Source organism: Scyliorhinus torazame, chromosome 2 (assembly GCF_047496885.1).
Source record: "Scyliorhinus torazame isolate Kashiwa2021f chromosome 2, sScyTor2.1, whole genome shotgun sequence".
Lineage (NCBI taxonomy): Eukaryota > Metazoa > Chordata > Chondrichthyes > Carcharhiniformes > Scyliorhinidae > Scyliorhinus > Scyliorhinus torazame.
In genome coordinates, this window is record NC_092708.1 from 360,093,174 (window position 1) to 360,114,465 (window position 21,292).

At 48.6% G+C, this 21,292-nt stretch overlaps 1 protein-coding gene across 3 annotated transcripts in view; it reads left to right on the forward strand.

Moving 5' to 3' along the window:
- The window catches only part of LOC140403986 (sodium/potassium/calcium exchanger 4-like), a 385,824-nt gene that overhangs the window by 217,917 nt on the left and 146,615 nt on the right, over window positions 1-21,292 (forward strand). For all 3 annotated transcript variants that reach the window (XM_072492315.1, XM_072492305.1, XM_072492325.1), the window contains exon 3: window positions 1,942-2,018. In XM_072492315.1, the coding sequence (XP_072348416.1) occupies window positions 1,942-2,018 (77 nt within the window). The remainder of the gene's footprint in view (window positions 1-1,941; window positions 2,019-21,292) is intronic.

Here is a 21,292-nt window from a genome sequence, read left to right on the forward strand (position 1 = left end):
CACCATTATTGTAGATATACAGATTCTGTTCTCCCACCATTCTCCTCAAAGTTGAATCTGACCCCTCCTGTTCGCGAGGCCAACTGCAGCCTCACTTTCAGAGACCCCCCCCACCCAGGAGATTCAATCTTCCACCATTCTGGATCTAACTTCCTGCCGTGAATGTGGCTGTGCCCTCCGTGTTCCATTACCATCCTTACAGCTCCAAGACCACTTCAACTGCACCCTTTGCTCACTGTTCTCTAAGACCATCACTTCTCAGAGAGGTCGTCCCCTGCCCAAGACATGCTGGGCCTCTAACATGCACTCTGGACAGAATGGCCTCATTCCCCTCATTCTATTAAACAGTCTCCCACCCTCCCCTTCTGGGCTTTTCTCACCCACATCCCTACCCAGTCCTTCCCATATCTCGCCTTCCCCTGCTTGTCCTCCTCACACCCCTCTCCCTTCCCCGGTGTCCAACTTCTGTCTCTTCCTTCTCCACTGCTCCCTCCCACCCCTAGTACTGCCTCTGTCTCACTGCAAACACCACCAATTGCAAGTTCCCCTCCAAGCCACACACCATCTTGACTGGGATCAAAATTCTGGAATTCTGATCCCAACTGCACTGTGGGATAAACTGTATTGATTCAAGTAGGCAGCTCATTGACACTTTGTCAAGGGCAATTAGCGATGGGAAACAAATGCTGATCTTGCCAACCTCATCCCATGAAAGAATAAAAAAAGGAAGAGAATGCCATTGGGCATTGACTGAAATAGTCAAAGGTGGACAAATTCCCTGATTTAGCAGCATGAAAGGGGAATTTAACTTGGGGCCAAGGTAGAGAGGGGAATAAAAATATTCTGCATCAGGCCCCGATGAATCTGAAGAAAAGATAGATTAAAAACATTGGGCAGAATTTAACGGAACGTACATGGGGAGAAGGGCTTGACTTTTGAGGGTACGTCCAACAGAACGGACCAGGATCAGGCCTACCTAAGGGCGGAAATCAAGCCTGCCGAGAGCTTCCCAGAAGCACCAAAGTGGATCTTGTCTGCAACCCACCCAGGGAGAGTCCTAGGATCGGTAAGGGACACAGTCCGCGAGTGAGGATGGGATGGGGTTACGGGAAGATGGTCATGGGGAGGAATGGGGGCATCGTCAGAAGCAAGAGCAGTGGTGTGACTTTCAGTGGACACCCCAATGCTGGAATCCTTTGATCAGGCACGAAGTGTTAACCCCCCCCAAAACCAGAAAGCTACAGACAACCTGGCAGGGTTTGCTGGGCAGCCTCTAGGAGTCCCGTGTAAACCGTGCTACTCTCATTTAATGCCTGAGCCTCCATTAAAGCCCAGTGGATTACGGATAATTGGCCCAATAATGAGCCTAACTGACAACCCATCACAAGCAAACAGGTTTCTCCCATGGTCCCCTTCCAACCTCCAACTTAATCACGGGAGATTTTCCTGCCGTCAGGAAGTTGATGCGCAGCCTCTCCTGTGTTCAAGTGGGCCCGGCAACCATGTTTCCCCTAGCAACGGGCTGGGTTATAAACACTGGCCTAGGCAGCAAAGCCCTCTTCCCTCGAATGAATTTTAAAAAAAAATTAAATCCAGCCACGTTTAAATTCTAAATGGAAAAATGGTGCGTAATTTCTAATAAAGCTTTAATAATTTCAAATGTGGCCTTGATTATATACTTGAGGGCAGTCATACTAAACAATTAAGTTAACAAAGACATAAGCTACAGTCAGCATAAACCCATCATGCTCATAATAAAGGTTATTTGCTCTAATTTACTGAAGCTTGTTCTACTTGACATATTTGATTTTCTGAGATTGTCTATTTATTTTAGTCATGTTTTGGTGAGTTCCTGTCGTCTGCACAACCTCCTGCCCATTTTGCTGTAGAGCATTTCTGGAGATCGTTTACAACATTTGATGCGTGTTGTTCCCATTACAGCTATCCATGAATTTCCAAGTGACCTTTTTACCAATAAGGAGAGGCAACAAGGAGGTGTATTACTTCATATAGCAGGAGTAAGTATACTTACATTTATATGATTTTCTCTTGGGGAGTATATCCATGGCATATTAATTTAATACTATCTTCCAACCAGAAATAATGTTTCGAGGTAAAGCAGACATATATGAAGAAAATGAACATTATAGCCACAGGGAAAGTCTTCCTATTCAATTTTTACTTTACGAAGATATACAATTGGGATAAAATACTTCAATTCTTGCCCGTCATCAACTCGTGCGGGAAAATTGTATTTATTTTGCCCATGACTAACACTCCACCCACTAATTTTGCTATTCTCATTGGCGCTAGGGAGCCACCTCGCCACAGGAAACAACTCAGACATTCCACCTTACTTTCGCATAAGAATTTACCCCTTCAGTTTTTGGGCCTGTGAAAATCCCAGGAGCTGGTAAAAAGTTACCCATGTTATTTGTTGTAGATAATTGAAGCAAGGTGATTTGCGAAACTGAAGGAATTGGTTTAGATGTTGACTGAGGAACAGGCCCACCTATATACACATGCGTAAGCATTCATGAAAGGTGCATTTTAGGCACAGACAGATTAAGCATCCTGCAGGAGGTAATGTACAGGAGGATAAAAAGCTTCAGCCCAGGAGCATATTTCTCAATCCATGTCTGAAAGCTGCTTTGAAATAAATAATCAACCAGTTGAACATCATCTCCATCCACCAACCGAACTGGCAAGTGATTTAATCCGTGTCAGTGATATAAAAAGCATAGCAAAGTTCATAAATGAGGAAAGGTTGTTTGGCTTCCCTACCTTCATTCTGTAACATGTTGTAAAGTATAATGTGTCAATTATCTTATTAAGACCATTTAATAAATTAGAGACATCAACTTCTTTCTAGAATCATAGAATTCCTCGTGCAGGAGGAGGCCTTTTAGACCATTAAATCTGCATCGACCCTCTGAAAGAGCATCCTACCTGGGCCCACTCCCCCACCCTATCCCCGTAACCAGGTCACCCCAGCTAATGCGCAATTTATCATGGCCAATCCACCTAACCTGCACATCATCTTTGGACTGTGGGAGGAAACCGGATCACCCAGAGGAAACCTATGCAGACATAGGGAGAACGTGCAAACTTCACACTGATAGTCGGCCAAGGCTGGAATCGAACCCGGGTCCCTAGCACTGTGAGGCAGTGGTGCTAACCACTGTGCCACCGTGCCACCCCAATTCTTAGACTCTTAAGCTTAAGTTCCTCTAACCTTTGCACATATCTCATTCTCTTTTACATTTCAGATTTGTTTGGTTGACCTTTCAAATGCAAGCATAACACTTCTGTGGTGCGGTGACCATCGTCTAACACTATTCTAAATGTGGTCAAAACAGTTAATTATAAAACTTTATCTTAATTTCTGTTGACAGTATACTTTATATTCTTCATATGTATCTTATGAATTGAAATGTTTTGCCACAATTTCTTGCTCCTTTCTAAATCTTACTGTGCTAAATTTATCCTAATCATTGTACACTTATATGCCATGATTTTTGAGTATGTTGAATTCTTTATATTTAGCAGTGTTGACCTTCAATGTGCGATATGTGTTTGTTTCTTTACATAGCTGATCTAAATGCAAATGCAAATATTTTGCTACGGCAATTGTTCACCTGATCCTTGTGTCATCAGCAAAATTTGACCAGTTTACTGTCCTTTTCAGTATCCGGTCTATTTATGCCGATTAAAAATTATAAGGATCAGAGTACTGACCTTTATGGGATTCCACACGACACTTCCTCCCCAATCAGGCATGAATGCTGGCAAATTACTGTGAGTCGTTTTCAGCGGCAACACTGGAGCAGCTGCCAAGCCAAGCACAACACACGGAGGAAGTCCTGATTAAGATCCATGAAGTACTCCGGTTCACAGGTAGCTGTTGGTCAATGCAATCACTATCAACTTTGCAGTTCCCACGTCTGAAAGCAAAGTGTTGCAGCAAGTTGAATTGACCTTGTGAGGTCAAGCAAGGTGAGAGGAACATGCCACACCTTCCAAGCAGGCTTTGCACTGAGCATGCTTGTCATTTATAATTCTTTTTTTTTTTAAATATGTTTTATTAGAATCATAGAATCATAGAAGTTTACAGCATGGAAACAGGCCCTTTGGCCCAACCAGTCCATGCCGCCCAGTTTTTACCATTAAGCTAGTCCCAGTTGCCCGCACTTGGCCCATAACCCCCTATACCCATCTTACCCATGTAACTATCTAAATGCTTTTTGAAAGACACAATTGTACCCGCCTCTACTACTACCTCTGGCAGCCCATTCCAGACACTCACTACCCTCTGAGTGAAGAAATTGCCCCTCTGGGCCCTTCTGAATGTCTCCCCTCTCACCTTAAACCTATGCCCTCTAGTTTTAGACTCCTCTACCTTTGGGAAAAGATGTTGATTATCTACCTTATCTATGCCCCTCATTATTTTATAGACCTCTATAAGATCACCCCTAAGCCTCCTACGCTCCAGGGAAAAAAGTCCCAGTCTATCCAGCCTCTCCTTATAACTCAAACCATCAAGTCCCGGCAACATCCTAGTAAATCTTTTCTGCACTCTTTCTAGTTTAATAATATCCTTTCTATAATAGGGTGACCAGAACTGCACACAGTATTCCAAGTGTGGCCGTACCAATGTCTTGTACAACTTCAACAAGACGTCCCAACTCCTGTATTCAATGTTCTGACCAATGAAACCAAGCATGCCGAATGCCTTCTTCACCACCCTGTCCACCTGCGACTCCACCTTCAAGGATCTATGAACCTGTACTCCTAGATCTCTTTGTTCTATAACTCTCCCCAACGCCATACCATTAACTGAGTAGGTCCTGGCCTGATTCGATCTGCCAAAATGCATCACCTCACATTTATCTAAATTAAACTCCATCTGCCATTCGTCGGCCCACTGGCCTAATTGATCAAGATCCCGTTGCAATCCTAGATAACCTTCTTCACTATCCACTGTGCCACCAATCTTGGTGTCATCTGCAAACTTACTAACCATGCCTCCTAAATTCTCATCCAAATCATTAATATAAATCACAAATAACAGTGGACCCAGCACCGATCCCTGAGGCACACCACTGGTCACAGGCCTCCAGTTTGAAAAACAACCCACTACAACCACCCTCTGCCTTCTGTCGTCCAGCCAATTTTGAATCCAATTGGCAACCTCACCCTGGATCCCGTGAGCTTTAACCTTCTGCAACAACCTACCATGCGGTACCTTGTCAAAGGCTTTGCTAAAGTCCATGTAGACAACATCTACTGCACTGCCCTCATCTACCTTCTTGGTCACCCGCTCAAAAAACTCAATCAAATTTGTGAGACATGAGTTTCCACGCACAAAGCCATGCTGACTGCCCCGAATCAGTCCTTGCCTCTCTAAATGCTTGTAGATCCTGTCTCTCAGAATACCTTCTAGCAACTTACCTACTACAGACGTTAGGCTCACCGGTCTGTAGTTCCCAGGCTTTTCCCTGCTGCCCTTCTTAAACAAGGGCACAACATTCGCCACTCTCCAATCTTCAGGCACCTCACCTGTGGCTGCCGATGATTCAAATATCTCGGTTAGGGGACCCGCAATTTCCTCCCTAGCCTCCCACAACATCCTGGGATACATTTCATCAGGTCCCGGGGATTTATCTACCTTGATGCGCTTTAGGACTTCCAGCACCTCCTCCTCTGTAATATGCACACTTCTCAAGACATCACTATTTATTTCCCTTAGTTTCCTAACATCCATGCCTTTCTCCACCGTGAATACCGATGAGAAATATTCATTCAGGATCTCACCCAACTCTTGTGGCTCTGCACATAGATGTCCTTGTTGATCCTTAAGAGGCCCGACTCTGTCCCGAGTTACTCTTTTCCCCTTTATGTATCTGTAGAATCTCTTTGGATTCTCCCTTGCATTATTTGCCAAAGCAATTTCATGTCCCCTTTTTGCCCTCCTGATTTCCCTCTTAACTCTATTACGACAATCTCTATACTCTTCAAGGGATCTACTTGATCCCAGTTGCTTATGTACGTCATATGCCTCCTTCTTCTTTTTGACCAGAGTCTCAATATCTCGAGTCATCCAGGGTTCCCTACTTCTACCAGCCTTGCCCTTCACTCTAAAGGGAATGTGCTTACCCTGCACCCTGGTTAACACATTTTTAAAAGCCTCCCATTTACCAGCCGTCCCTTTGCCTGCCAATAGTCTCCCCCAATCTACCTCTGCAAGTTCCTGTCTGATACCATCAAAATTGGCCTTGCCCCAATTAAGAATTTTAACTCTTGGGCCAGACCTATCATTCTCCATAGCTATCTTAAAACTAATGGAATTATGGTCACTTGTCCCAAAGTGATCCCTCACTAGCACTTCTGTCACTTGCCCTTCCTTATTTCCCAAGACGAGGTCAAGTTTTGCCCCCTCTCTAGTCGGTCCATCCACATACTGAATGAGAAATTCCTCCTGAATACACGCAACAAATTTCCCTCCATCCAAGCCCCTAATGCTATGGCTGTCCCAGTCAATGTTGGGAAAGTTAAAGTCCCCTACTACTACCACCCTATTATTCTTGCAGCTATCTGTAATCTCCTCACATATTTGCTCCTCAATTTCCCGCTGACTATTTGGGGGCCTGTAGTACAGTCCTACCAAGGTGATCTCTCCCTTATTTTTCAGTTCCACCCATATAGACTCAGTGGGCGAACCCTCGGATATATCCCCTCTAAGTACTGCCGTGATGTTCTCCCTAATCAAAAATGCCACTCCCCCTCCTCTCTTACCTCCTGTTCTATCCTTTCTATAGCATCTGTACCCCGGAACATTGAGCTGCCAGTCCTGCCCCTCCCTTAGCCATGTTTCAGTCATAGCTATAATATCCCAGTCCCATGTGCCCGTCCATGCCCTGAGTTCATCCGCTTTGCCCGTCAGGCCCCTTGCATTGAAATAAATGCAGTTTAATGTAGACCTTCCTTGCTCTCTGCCCTGCTTTCTCTGGTCATGCTTTACACACTCTCCCTTCCTGCCTTTTGTTTCTGTCCCCACTGACGTCCTACATCGGTTCCCATCCCCCTGGCACATTAGTTTAAACCCTCCCCAACTGCACTAGCAAACACACCCCCGAGAACATTGGTTCCGGTCCCACCCAGATGCAGACCGTCCGATTTGTACAGGTCCCACCTCCCCCAGAATCGGTCCCAATGTCCCAGGAATTTGAAACCCTCCCTCTTGCACCATCTCTCAAGCCACGTATTCATCCTAGCTATCCTGTCATTCCTACTCTGACTATCACGTGGCACTGGTAGCAATCCTGAGATTACTACCTTTGAGGTCCTACTTTTTAGTTTAACTCCTAACTCCCTAAATTCAGCTTGTAGGACCTCATCCCGTTTTTTACCTATATCGTTGGTGCCTATATGCACCACGACAGCTGGCTGTTCACCCTCCCCCTCCAGAATGCCCTGCAGCCGCTCCGAGACATCCTTGACCCTTGCACCAGGGAGGCAACATACCAACCTGGATTCTCGTTTGCGTCCGCAGAAACGCCTGTCTATTCCCCTTACAATTGAATCCCCTATCACTATAGCTCTGCCACTCTTTTTCCCGCCCTTCTGTGCAGCAGAGCCAGCCACGGTGCCATGAACCTGGCTGCTGCCACCTTCCCCTGGTGAGCCATCTCCCCCAACAGTTTCCAAAACGGTAAATCTGTTTTGGAGGGAGATGACCGCAGGGGATCCCTGCACTGCCTTCCTGCTCTTCCTCTGCCTGTTGGTCACCCTTTCCCTATCTGCCTCAGTAATTTTAATCTGCGGTGTGACCAACTCACTGAATGTGCTATTCACAACTTCCTCAGCATCGCGGATGCTCCAAAGTGAGTCCATCCGCAGTCCAGAGCCGTCAAGCGGTCTAACAGGAGCTGCAGTTGGACACACTTCTTGCAGATGAAGGAGTCAGGGACACCAGAAGGGTCCCTGACTTGCCACATCTCACAAGAGGAGCATGACACGGGTCTGAGCTCTCCTGCCATGACTTAAACCTGAAGTTAAATTTGAACTACACTACACAGCTAAGAGAAAGTCAAAGAGAGAGAAATCACTTACCAGTTACAAGCCAATCACTTACCTGCTGGCTGTGATGTAATTGCTCCAGAGACTCCCTCACAGCTCTGCTTCTCTGCACCTCCTTCAGGTGAGCACCAAATTCCCTTAACTAGTTAATTAATTTACTTAATTAATTTGATTTAAAAAAATTTTTTTTTTTGTCACTCCCCTCTTACCCGAACTCAGCCTTACCCAAACTCAGATACACTCTGTTTGCCTCCAGCACTCTGTTTCTATAGGCACTTCAGCCACACCCTTTGTATCCTTCCTGATTTACAGTCAGCCAATAGGCCTGCTCCCAAAACTGATCTCTCTTCCGAACAGCTGACCTGCAAGGTAAGGAAGTGGTTAAGCAGTACTTACCTCACCCACGGCGCGCCCTTTTAAACTGTCCCCTCTGCCTCGCAGCTCCCGCGCTTTTTGAAACTCCCGCGCTGTTTCCAAGGTCCCGGCTCCCTCTCTCTCCCGAACAGCTGACCTGCAAGGTAAGGAAGTGGTTAAGCAGCACTTACCTCACCCACGGCGCGCCCTTTTAAACTGTCCCCTCTGCCTCGCAGCTCCCGCGCTTTTTGAAACTCCCGCGCTGTTTCCAAGGTCCCGGCTCCCTCTCTCTCCCGAACAGCTGACCTGCAAGGTAAGGAAGTGGTTAAGCAGTACTTACCTCACCCACGGCGCGCCCTTTTAAACTGTCCCCTCTGCCTCGCAGCTCCCGCGCTTTTTGAAACTCCCGCGCTGTTTCCAAGGTCCCGGCTCCCTCTCTCTCCCGAACAGCTGACCTGCAAGGTAAGGAAGTGGTTAAGCAGTGAAAATTGAAAAATTTTTCGATCAAAATTCTTTCCCTTTACAGATCAAACATAACAGTAAAGAAAGTTTAACAATAAACAAATGGCTAATCAACATGGTAATCTAATCATTTAACATAAACTAAAACTTCCACCCCCCCCCCTTCCCCCCTGGATTGCTGCTGCTGGTCATCTGTCTTCCCTCTAACGTTCCCCTAGGTAGTCGAGGAATGGCTGCCACCACCTGGCGAACCCTTGAGCCGATCCTCTCAGGGCAAACTTTATCCGCTCCTGTTTTATGAACCCCGCCATATCGTTTACCCAGGCCTCCAGTCCAGGGGGTTTCGCCTCCTTCCACATGAGTAGAATCCTACGCCGGGCTACTAGGGACGCAAAGGCCACAACGTCGGCCTCTTTCGCCTCCTGCACTCCCGGCTCATCCGCAATTCCAAATAGAGCTAGCCCCCAGCCTGGTTTGTCCCGGGCCTTCACCACCTTGGAAATCACTCCCGTCACTCCCTTCCAATACCCCTCCAGTGCCGGGCACGACCAAAACATATGTGCATGGTTTGCCGGGCTTCCGCCGCACCTCCCACACTTGTCCTCCACTCCAAAGAACCTGCTCAGTCTTTCTCCCGTTATGTGTGCTCTATGTAGCACCTTGAATTGAATCAGGCTAAGCCTGGCGCACGAGGAAGAGGAATTTACCCTGCTTAGGGCATCAGCCCACATACCCTCCTCTATCTCCTCCCCTAGCTCTTCTTCCCACTTTCCTTTTAATTTGCCCACCAACTCCTCCCCCTCTTCCCTCATCTCTCGGTATATCTCTGACACCTTGCCCTCTCCAACCCACCCCCCCGAAAGCACTCTGTCCTGAATCCCCTGTACCGGGAGCAGCGGAAATTCCCTCACCTGTTGTCTTGTGAACGCCCTCACCTGCATATATCTAAGAAAATTTCCCCGGGGCAACTTATACTTTTCCTCCAATGCTCCCAAGCTCGCAAACGTCCCATCTATAAATAAATCTCCCACCCTCCTAATTCCCAACTGGTGCCAGCTCTGAAATCCTCCATCCATTCTTCCTGGGGCAAATCTATGGTTGTTCCTGATTGGGGACCCCACCAGGGCTCCCCGCACACCTCTCTGTCGCCTCCATTGTCCCCAGATATTCAATGTTGCCGCCACCACCAGGTTCGTGGTAAACTTTTTTGGTGAGAGCGGTAGCGGCGCCGTCACCAGCGCCTCTAAGCTCGTCCCTTTACAGGACTTTCTCTCCAGTCTTTTCCACGCTGCTCCCTCTCCCTCCATCATCCATTTACGAATCATCGCCACATTGGCGGCCCAATAGTAGTCGCCCAAATTCGGTAGCGCCAATCCTCCTCTGTCCCTGCTACGTTGTAGGAACCCCCTCCTTACCCTCGGGACTTTTCCTGCCCACACGAAGCTCGTGATGCTCCTGTCTATTTTTTTTAAAAAGGTCTTAGTGATTAGTATAGGGAGACATTGAAATACAAATAAGAACCTCGGGAGGACCATCGTCTTAATTGCCTGCACTCTGCCCGCCAACGACAGAGGCTGCATGTCCCACCTCTTGAAGTCCTCCTCCATTTGTTCTACCAATCGTGTCAGATTAAGTCTGTGCAAGGTTCCTCAGCTCCTAGCGATCTGAATCCCCAGGTATCGGAAGTTTCTTTCCACTTTCCTTAGAGGCAGGCCTATCTCTCTACTCTGGTCCCCTGGGTGTATCACGAATAGTTCACTCTTCCCCATGTTAAGCCTATATCCCGAGAAATCTCCAAACTCCCTCAACATCTGCATAACCTCTATCATCCCCCCCGCTGGGTCCGACACATACAACAGTAGGTCATCCGCGTATAGCGAGACTCGGTGTTCTTCTCCCCCTCTAATCACCCCTCTCCATTTCCTGGAGTCTCTCAACGCCATGGCCAGAGGTTCAATTGCCAACGCGAACAACAGTGGAGACAGCGGGCATCCCTGTCCTGTTCCCCTATATAATCGGAAATACTCCAATCTTTGCCGACCCGTGACTACACTTGCCGTTGGGGCCCCATAAAGAAGTTTGACCCAACTAATAAACCCGTTCCCGAACCAAACCTCCTTAACACCTCCCATAAATACTCCCACTCCACCCTATCAAATGCCTTCTCTGCATCCATTGCCGCCACTATCTCTGCCTCCCCCTCCACTGGGGGCATCATTATCACCCCTAATAGTCGTCGCACGTTGACATTCAGTTGTCTCCCCTTTACGAACCCTGTCTGGTCTTCGTGCACCACCCCCGGGACACAGTCCTCTATCCTCAATGCCAGTACCTTTGCCAGCAATTTGACGTCCACATTCAATAATGAAATAGGTCTATAGGACCCGCACTGCAACGGATCTTTATCCCTCTTCAGAATTAGCGATATTGTCGCCTCCGACATTGTCAGGGGTAAAGTCCCTCCTTCCCTGGCCTCATTGAACGTCCTCACCAACAACGGGGCCAACAAGTCCACGTATTTTCTATAAAATCCCACCGGGAACCCGTCTGGTCCCGGAGCCTTCCCTGCGTGCATGTTCCCCAGCCCCTTAATAACCTCGTCCACCCCAATCGGTGCCCCCAGGCCTTCCACCTCCTGCTCCTCCACCCTCGGGAACCTCAATTGATCCAGGAACTGCCGCATCCCCTCCTCTCCCTCTGGGGGTTGGGATCTATACAGTCCCTCATAAAAGGTCTTGAACACCTCGTTTATCTTCCCTGCTCTTCGCACCGTGGCTCCCTTTTCGTCTCTAATTCCCCCTATCTCCCTCGCCGCTGTCCTCTTTCGCAACTGATGAGCCAGCAGGCGACTAGCCTTTTCCCCATATTCATACCTCCTCCCCTGTGCCTTCCTCCACAGCACCTCCGCCTTTCTGGTGGTCAGGAGGTCAAACTCCGTCTGGAGTCGTCTCCTATCCCTGTACAGTCCCTCCTCCGGGGTCTCTGCAAATTCCCTGTCCACCCTTAAAATCTCCCCCAGTAATCTTTCCCTTTCCTTGGCCTCTGTTTTCCCTTTGTGGGCCCCAATGGAGATCAGCTCTCCTCTGACCACCGCTTTTAGTGCTTCCCATACCACTCCCACACGGACCTCCCCGTCGTCATTGACCTCCAGGTATCTCTCAATACACCCCCCCACTCTTCCACACACTCCCTCGTCCGCCATCAATCCCACATCTAATCGCCAGAGTGCTCTCTGCTCCCTTTCCTCTCCTAATTCCAGGTCCACCCAGTGTGGGGCATGGTCCGAAACCGCTATGGCTGAATACTCAGCTTCTTCCACCCTTGAGATCAACGACCTTCCCAGAACAAAAAAATCTATCCGGGAGTACACTTTATGGACATGGGAGAAGAAGGAGAACTCCCTGGCCCTCGGTCTAAGAAATCGCCATGGATCCACTCTCCCCATTTGGTCCATAAACCCCTTGAGCACCTTGGCCGCTGCCGGCCTTCTTCCGGTCTTTGATCTGGATCTATCTAGCCCTGGGTCCAGCACGGTATTGAAGTCCCCTCCCAATATCAAGTTTCCTACTTCCAGGTCCGGTATACGACCCAGCATCCGTCTCATAAATCCCGCATCGTCCCAATTCGGGTCATATACATTAACCAACACGACCTCCATTCCCTCCAGCCTGCCACTCACCATTACATATCTACCTCCGCTATCTGCTACGATGTTCTTTGCTTCAAATGCTACCCGTTTCCCCACCAATATGGCCACCCCTCTATTCTTTGCATCTAGTCCTGAGTGGAACACCTGTCCCACCCATCCTTTCCTTAACCTAACTTGGTCCGCCACCTTCAGGTGTGTCTCTTGGAGCATAGCCACGTCTGTCCTTAGTCCTTTCAAGTGCGCGAGCACTCGGGCCCTTTTGATCGGTCCATTCAGGCCTCTCACGTTCCACATGATCAGCCTCACTAGGGGGCTACCTGCCCCCCTCCCGTGTCGGCTAGCCATCACCTTCTCTAGGCCAGTCCCATATCCCGCCTCCGCGCTCCCACTCGCTCCCCAGGCGTCGCATTCCATCCCCGTCCACCCACTCTTTAGCCATTTCCTTTTTGATTTCCGCAGCAGCAATCCAGTTGTCCCCCCCCCCCCCCGCTAGATCCCTTTCTAGCGTGATTGCTCCCCCCATATTACTTCCGCAAGTCAGCTGACTTCAACTGACCCCGGCTACTCCTGCTCACTCCTTGACCCCCCCCGTGTGGGGAACTCCCATCTGCCTTGCGCCTGTCTTCCCGCCATAATCTTTCTGGCGCGGGAACATCCCTTTATCTGACCCACCTCTTGTGGCGCAGCTCCCTTTCCTCTCCCCCTCCCATTCCTCATTCTCCGCCTATGTCCCTTCTTTCCCCCCTCACCGGCGCCCACATTTCCTAGTGTCTCCCCCCATCCCAATTTACTTCTCTATTTACATCAACCATAACAATAACAATAACATTCCCTACAGTATCAGTCCCTCAGTTCCGATCCAATTTCTCCTCTTTAATAAAGGTCCATGCTTCTTCCGCCGTATCGAAATAATGGTGTCTCTCCTGGTACGTGACCCATAGTCGTGCCGGCTGCAGCATCCCGAACTTCACCTTCTTTTTGTGTAACACCTCCTTGGCTCGGTTAAAACTCGCCCTCCTTCTCGCCACCTCCGCACTCCGATCCTGGTACACCCGTACCACTGCATTCTCCCATCTGCTACTCCGCACCTTTTTAGCCCATCTCAGGACCTCTTCTCTATCTTTAAGGCGGTGAAATCGCACGATTGTCGCCCTGGGTGGTTCTCCCGCTTTTGGTCTTCTCGTCGGGATCCGATGTGCCCACTCCACCTCCAAGGGGCCCGCAGGGGCCTCAGCTCCCATCGATGAGCTTAGCATCGTACTTATATAAGCTCCACAGTCCGCTCCTTCCACTCCCTCAGGGAGACCCAGTATCCGAAGTTTCTTCCTTCGCGCTCTGTTTTCTAGGGCCTCAATCCTTTCAATACACTTTTTATGGAGTGCCTCGTGCGTCTGTGTTTTGACCGCCAGGCCCAGGATCTCGTCCTCATTATCCGTCACCTTCTGCTCCACCACGCGGAGCTCTGTCTCCTGGGTCCTTTGTGCCTCCTTGAGCCCCTCAATTGCCTGTAGCATCGGGGTCAGCACCTCCCTCTTTAGTAGCTCCACACACCGTCTCAGAAATTCGTCTTGCTCGGGCCCCCATGTCGCCTGGGCTTTCTCCGCCGCCATCTTGTGTCTTCTCCCTTTCTGTCCCTTTCGTCGACGATTCCTCGCGCTGCAGCTGCCGCCGCCGATATTTTCCTCTTTCGTTGGGGGGGGGGGAATCCCTATCCACTCACCCCACACCGGGTTGCGTCGCCCAAAAATTTCCCGTTGGGGCTCTTAAAAGAGCCCGAAGGTCCGTTGGAGCTGGAGCCGCCGAAACGTGCGGCTAGCAAGGCATCGCCGCAACCGGAAGTCGTCATTTATAATTCTTAACCTCTCACTGTGTTGAAGAGTTTCGAGAGTTTCCTAACCTCTTTGACCTCCTGGCTCGACCTGAAACTGGTCCTTCACTCATGGTTTTATATGAAACAGAACTATTCGGGTCATGCACTTTGTGTCACATCCATTAAGGCCTGTCTGTTAACTGGGCTGCACCTTGTGTGGTAACTAGAGGACATTCCTTTTCTATGCATAGCGTGAATGTTACTTGCCTATTGTTAGCCTGGATATTGACCAGGTCTTGCTGCATTTGGACATGGACTCCAGTCTTCTACCACCTCCCCTTTCAATTCTTGAAATGGTCCCAGTTACCTCATCCCCATTTCCCTCATCCTCAACAACTCACCCCAGAACCAGTGGTCATGCCCATGATTCTAACCTCTCCAAAACCAGCCAGCTGCCCCTTTCCACCTGCTTCAGGTGGTAATGGACAATTGAGACCAAGTAGTCAAAGTCTGCTAAAGCCACCAATGGAGAGTCCTGCGCAGGGATGTCATTGGTTGTCTATGACATCCTGCCCATGAATTGAAATCCAGCCCTGTCAGTAATCTTGATCACCATACTCCTATGCTCATTCTTTTACCCCATGTTTATTCTTTCCACTTTAAGCCACATGTGAACCTTGCTCTTCACCAGCCCATTCTAACCCCTCTACTTCTACTCGTCCTCTAGATGTGACACAACCACAATTATCAGAGGAGATAGAAGATACGCCAACCCCCTGTGCTGCATTCCCTGACGCCAGCACATTGCACATCCTGTCTCTTCCAAATACTAGCCAAGTAATATTCACCTGTGGGGCATTTGCCAGTGAACCAGTGCAGATTGCACGGAACATGAATGGGCAGGAAGAGCTGTGGGTCGGAGATAAGGGATTAGATGTTTTGGACCAGAGAATCAGGAACTGGTGTTCCTTGGCTGAAAACTCTCGGGACCCAGGACTCATATGGAGTGTCTTTTAAATGAAGGATGCTTCAATAAAGTACTGCAATTTGTCGATGCACTGGGTACGGCCTGTGGGGATATAGAGCAGATGGTCGGTCAGTTGAAGGAGTTCATTACTTGCGTCTGTGCTGCCTTGATGGCTAATTTCACAGGCGTGCAATTAATTTGCAGAGGAGTCCCCTGGGGGCAGTCTTTCCTTCTGCCAGACTGATCTTATAGTAGCCTCCAGACGACACAGGGCTGTCTCTTTTAGCTTCCAAGGAAATGGGACTGGAATATATACAAGTATTTCTCATGTACTCAGTTACTTGATTGGCATCATTGGTCGGACTCTTCGGCCCTCTTTAGTGGTGTGTTTGGAGGCAATGAAGACAATTGGGTAGGAGGGTGATGGATGAGTGCCCTGCCACCTACAGCCCCAATAAATCTAGAACGCCAGAACTAGTGGTTGATCTTCCTGGCCCACTACCAACCAAATCCTTTAAATGGACAATTGATGCTCATTTAAGGTCCTCATCAAACTGCCGTTGGCCTTAACCCAGCTACAGTCATGTGGCAGGCCTAAAAAGTAGACGTGTGCAAGCTGCTTGTGGTCCCTTGGGGTCGGTAGGATGGGGGCTGTTTACTTCCTTCAAAAGACACTCGGTGCCTGATCAAGGGCCCCAGAATCAGGAATGAGAGGGCCATCCGCCTCCCCTCACTCCCCTGGCTGCTGATCTCCCCACTCACTCTTCACTGTGGTCCCGCCCTAGGAAAGCCCTCCTGCCATTATTTACCTTCGGCCTGGGGGACCTCCATGGTTGTCATTCCGGCAGCAGCCACTGCCTCTCCAATCCCACTGCCGTTCGTGAGAAGTGCTGGCCTCTGATCGGGGGGGGGGGGGGGGGGGGGGGGGGGGGTGTTCTCGGCAGGTGGGACCTTGCCCCTGAAGCCCTGATTCCGCGGGGAAGCACCTCTGCCCAGTACAAAAGGCATGGGGAGTTGGTATTACCTGTCAGGACAGTGCGTGTTTACAATGTCTGAGAAGCCTGTGCAGGTGGCACACTCGTAACACATCTATAATCCTCAGAAGGGCAATTGCTAATGTGTGACAAAGGCCACGAGTTACCTCATTTAATACAGCAGTCAGCTGCCCCGTGCACTTCAGCCACTCAATTATCGTGCAGGAGGAGCCCTAAATTAAAGAGGTCAAATAACAATCGCATTAAAAGTAAACCTGGCGGAGAGAGACACCAGATTCCCCCCACCTCCCCCACCCAGGTGCGCACGCAGATACAGACACGCACACAAACACACACACATTGCACGTTTTCATTCAGATTATGGATGCACAGTGGTCGTGGATACAGAATGGGTCATACGTGGAAATGACATTTAGGAGGCAGCGTGAATGGGAACAGTTTGTGTTCACAAAAGAGCTTTCTGAGATGATGGCACCTTATATCAGGGAGGAGAATATCAATAGGACTGTTTATGCAACGGCCAGCTGTTGCTCAAGATAAGGTCTTCTGTGTATCAGATTGACACAAAGCTCTGTGGCAGCCACCGACAAATTTAGTTTTCAACTTGCTGCAATGCAGCAGTTTCTCAGTCACTTTTACTGATGCCAGTTATTTCCATCTCCTGATTTATTTCTGAGCTGATTTCAAATTCTTAGACTTCCATTCGCGGCGTTTGAGCTCACTCTGTAATGGATGTCATTCAATTCCTCACGTCCTGTCTCTGGCCACTGGAACGCTGCCTGAAAATCCCAGAAAATAAGAAAGCCCACTCTCCCGAACTCTTACGGGATCGTGAACTTCTGGACCAGCCTTTCTTTATGGGATACTTCCCTGTTCACCTTAGACTGCCCTCCAGACAGTCTATTTTGGGTATGAGAATGCCTCGAAGCCCTTCATGTCAAGATTTGAAGCTTAAACTCAGCTTTGGTGCTGTCATTCCCAGACCTTGACTTTCTGTTTTTTAGATGTCATCTCACTTTCTTAGCTGCAAATCTCACTTGAGTCACCTTTTTTAATTCCCACTAGAACAGTAAAAGTAATTTATACCGTCCCAGAAGCCTTTCAATTCATTATGTCTTTGGTGAGCTGTGTCAAGATGCCACTTGCATTCAATTATTCCTTTTTATTTTGGGTTTCCATCAACATATTCCCTGTGGCCAAAGCACAGAACGAAACCCTCATTGTGGCATCCAGTGATTTCTGTTGCATACGAGCATGAAATACTTCACCAGAAGAGTGATTTGATGGGGGCTTGTCAAAAAATGCTGCAGTAAGCCTACTGATGTTAACGGCCCATTACCAGTTTCTAGATCAGACAGCCGAAAAAGTGGTTTAATGTGGAATTATTTATCTTTTCCGATATTTTTCTCTCTGAGGGACTGGATACTGGCTGCTGCCTTCCATCCCTGGGATCAGAATTCAAGCAGATCCTGACAGGGTGGAAATGTTCTTCTTCAGCCTTGGCTCAGTTGATAACACTCTTACCTCAGAGTCAAAAGGTTCAAATCATGCTCTGGACGCTTGAGAAAATCAAGGCTAAAACTCCAGTGCAGTACCTGGGAAGTGCTGCACTCCCGGAGGTGCAGCCTGCCCTCTCACGTGGACATAAACGATCCAATGAAACTGCTTCAAAGAAGAGCCATGGAGTCCCGTCCTGTCCCCCCGTCCCCCCCACACCCACATGTCCTGGTGAATATTTATCCCCCGACCAATATCAGTGAATTAGACTATCTGGCCATTAACCCATATCTATATGTTGGAGCTTGTTGTGAAGACTGGCTGCTGCATTTCCTACATTATGAACAGCGAATACACTTTTAAAAAAAAGCATTTCATTGGTTGTCTGGTGTTTTGGGATGTCCTGAGGCTGTAAAAGGTACTTAGAAATGCAAAGTCTTCATTTTTTTTTACCAGCCTATTTCCATAGAATAGAATCCCTCCAGTGTAGAGGGAAGCTCTGCGGCCCATCAAGTTGGCACTGACCCTCCAAAAGAGCACCCTGCCTAGGCTCATTCCCCTATCCCATCCTCGCAACCCTGTAACTTAACCTACACATCTTTGGACACTAAGGGACAATTTAGCACGACCAATCACCCGAACCTGCACATCTTTGGACTGTGGGAGGAAACCGGAGCACCTGGAGGGAACCCACACACACACGGGGAGAACGTGTAAACTCCACAGACAGTCACCCACTGTTGGAATTGAACCCGGGCCCCTGCCGATGTGAGGCAGCAGTGCTAACAACTTTGCAACCGCGCCGCCCTGAAATGATCTTGCGTGGTTTGAAGATAACTCATATAGCCCACAAAGCATCAGACATAGCAGCAGAAGTAGGGCTAAAACATTGTACCTCTGATTTGAAACTGTTTTTCACCACAGGTAGGTGAGAGTGACTGCTCATGACATAAAGGCAGCATTTGACTGAGTGTGGCATCAGGATGCTCTAGCAACCTTGGTTGGAGTCATACCCAGCACAAAGGAAGTTGGTTGTGCTGTTTGGAGGCCACTCATCTTAGCCCCAGGGCATCATTGAGGAGTTCCCCAGGACAGTGTCTCAGACCAACCATCTCCAGGTGCTTTATGAATGGCTTTCCCTCCCCATCATAAAAATCAGAAGTGGGGATGGTCGCTGATGATTGTACAATGTTCAGTACCATTCGGATATTAAAGCAATCTGTGCCCACATGCAATAAGATCCGGACAACATTCAAGTTTGGCTGACATTTAGTAAGTAAAGTTGATGCCACACTTATTCCAGGCAATAACCATCCCGACATGGGAGAGTGGAACCACCTTCTCTTGATGTTGAATGACATTTTTAACCTTGATGAATCCCCCAGAGTCAATATTCCCTTCCCCAGCTCTTGCTGCGGTCAAAATTCCTCTCCCTTTTAGGCTGTGCAGGCGAACTTTAAGTAATGCAGATGAGCATTAAGTGCAGCTATCTTTTAACAGTTGTGCGTGCCGTCTTCATCGGAAGCATTGGGCGTGGGTTAATCATACTTTGGAATTCCCACACCCATTTTTGTGTCTTATGAAAGTTTGGGTCTCATTGCCTCATTGTCAAACGTGGAGACACATGGGCACTTAAAATGATAACCGCATAGTAACCCTGCTTAGTTACTGCTGAGCTAAAAATGTTGCTATTTTCCAGTCTGCCGCACTTCAATTTTAGGAACAGTAATACATGAAATAATTTAATTTTGATCACATTGCTCAGCCTACACAAATAAAACTTTGCTGTCACCATGAAACACAGAAAACAGCTAACAGCAGATTACTGTGCAAACCATGGGCGCCATTCTCCAAAATGGAGACTAAGTGTTCGTGCCGTTGTGAATGCCGTCGCGAACCACAGGGGGCCAGCACGGCGCTGGAGCGGTTCATGCTGCTCCAGCCTCCCTTCCCGGCGCCAAATGGGCGCCGCGCCAATCCGCGCATGCGCAGTTGGGTTGCGCCAACCTGCGCATGCGTGGGGGACTTCTTCAACGCTCCGACCCCGACGCAACATGGCGCGGGAGTTCTGGGGCTGGAAGCGGAACAAAGTAGGCCCGGGGGAGAGAGCTCGGATTGCGGGCCAGACCCCATCGGAGGCCCCCCCCCCCCAGTGAAGGAGCACTTTTCCCCGCCCCACAGGCCGTCCCCTGACCCTTCGTGTAGAGTTTCCGCCGGCAGCGACCAGGGGTGAACGGCGCCGGCGGGACTCTTCCATTTCCACGCGGCCGCTCGGCCCGTCCGGGTCGGAGAATCGGTGGCCCGCGACCAGCGCTGCGGCAAACGCGCCGGCGCAAATGGTGCCGATTCTCCGTACCTCGGAGAATCGCACGCCGGCGTTGGGGCGGCGTGGCGCGGTTGCGGCGATTCTCCGGCCCGGCGCGGGGCTCGGAGAATCGCGCCCCATGTTTCAGTAACTCCATCCATATTCTAGCTGAGAAATGGATTAAAGGAAAACGTGCATCTTTTGGGCTGAACGATATAAATTCTGCCAAGCAGTACTGTTAGAATGCTTGGACTACAACAGGCTATAAAGGCCCAAAGAATCTTGTGAGGTGAAGGACGATGTGATTGAATCAACAAATTTACGTATCTTTGCAGAATGAAAGCCATACTTAATAGGGAAGGCCGTCATTTTTCAAAGACAGCGGCAAGCATTATTTCTCTCGCCAATCAAAAGTAAAAAGCTGACAAACGCTACAATAGTCTGGCTGCTCTTGGGACTTCTATCTGAGAAAACCAACCAACTCCAGTGAGACTGCCAAAGTTGGCAGTGATGTATTTTGTTTTTGCAAATACTTCAAAGGATAACTGTGAAAATGTTCATAACTTATGCATGTCATACTATTTATGACTCACATAATGTTCCTTGGCTGCAATTGTTCAGAATAAATATTTGCATGTTCGCTGTTTATCGAAGGGCATTGCTGTAAAAACATCTGGGTCGTAAAACTCCCATGTGGATTCTCCCCACCTCCCATAGTTTTCAGCCATTTGGGTTATTGAGGCTGGAAACTGGACAGCATTTTCAGACAATCGGGGCTCTCCACTTCAATGTCTGCCCGCAGTGAATTGAAACACGCCCTTCATATCCTTAAACATCTGAGACATTTCCTTCAATGTGCATCAATTCAGAAGAAGATAACAAAAATTATCACAAAGGTAGGTGGCATTGAGCCCATGACCCCAGCTCCCGAAAGAGAAGAGTTTTGCAACACCAAATTTGCCATTGACAAGCTGGACCATGCAGAAGGCAGTCTCTGAATTGCAACAGTCGATAAATTCTAACGGTAACATACTAACCGAAGCAGAAAGGTGTTCAGCACCTATCACATAGCATGTAATTTTAAAAATGGGCCTATTAATTCTTTTTGCTGATAATTTTATAACTGGCAAAGCTATGGAAATTCTTAATACAGTCAACCAGCTGGACTGTTTCT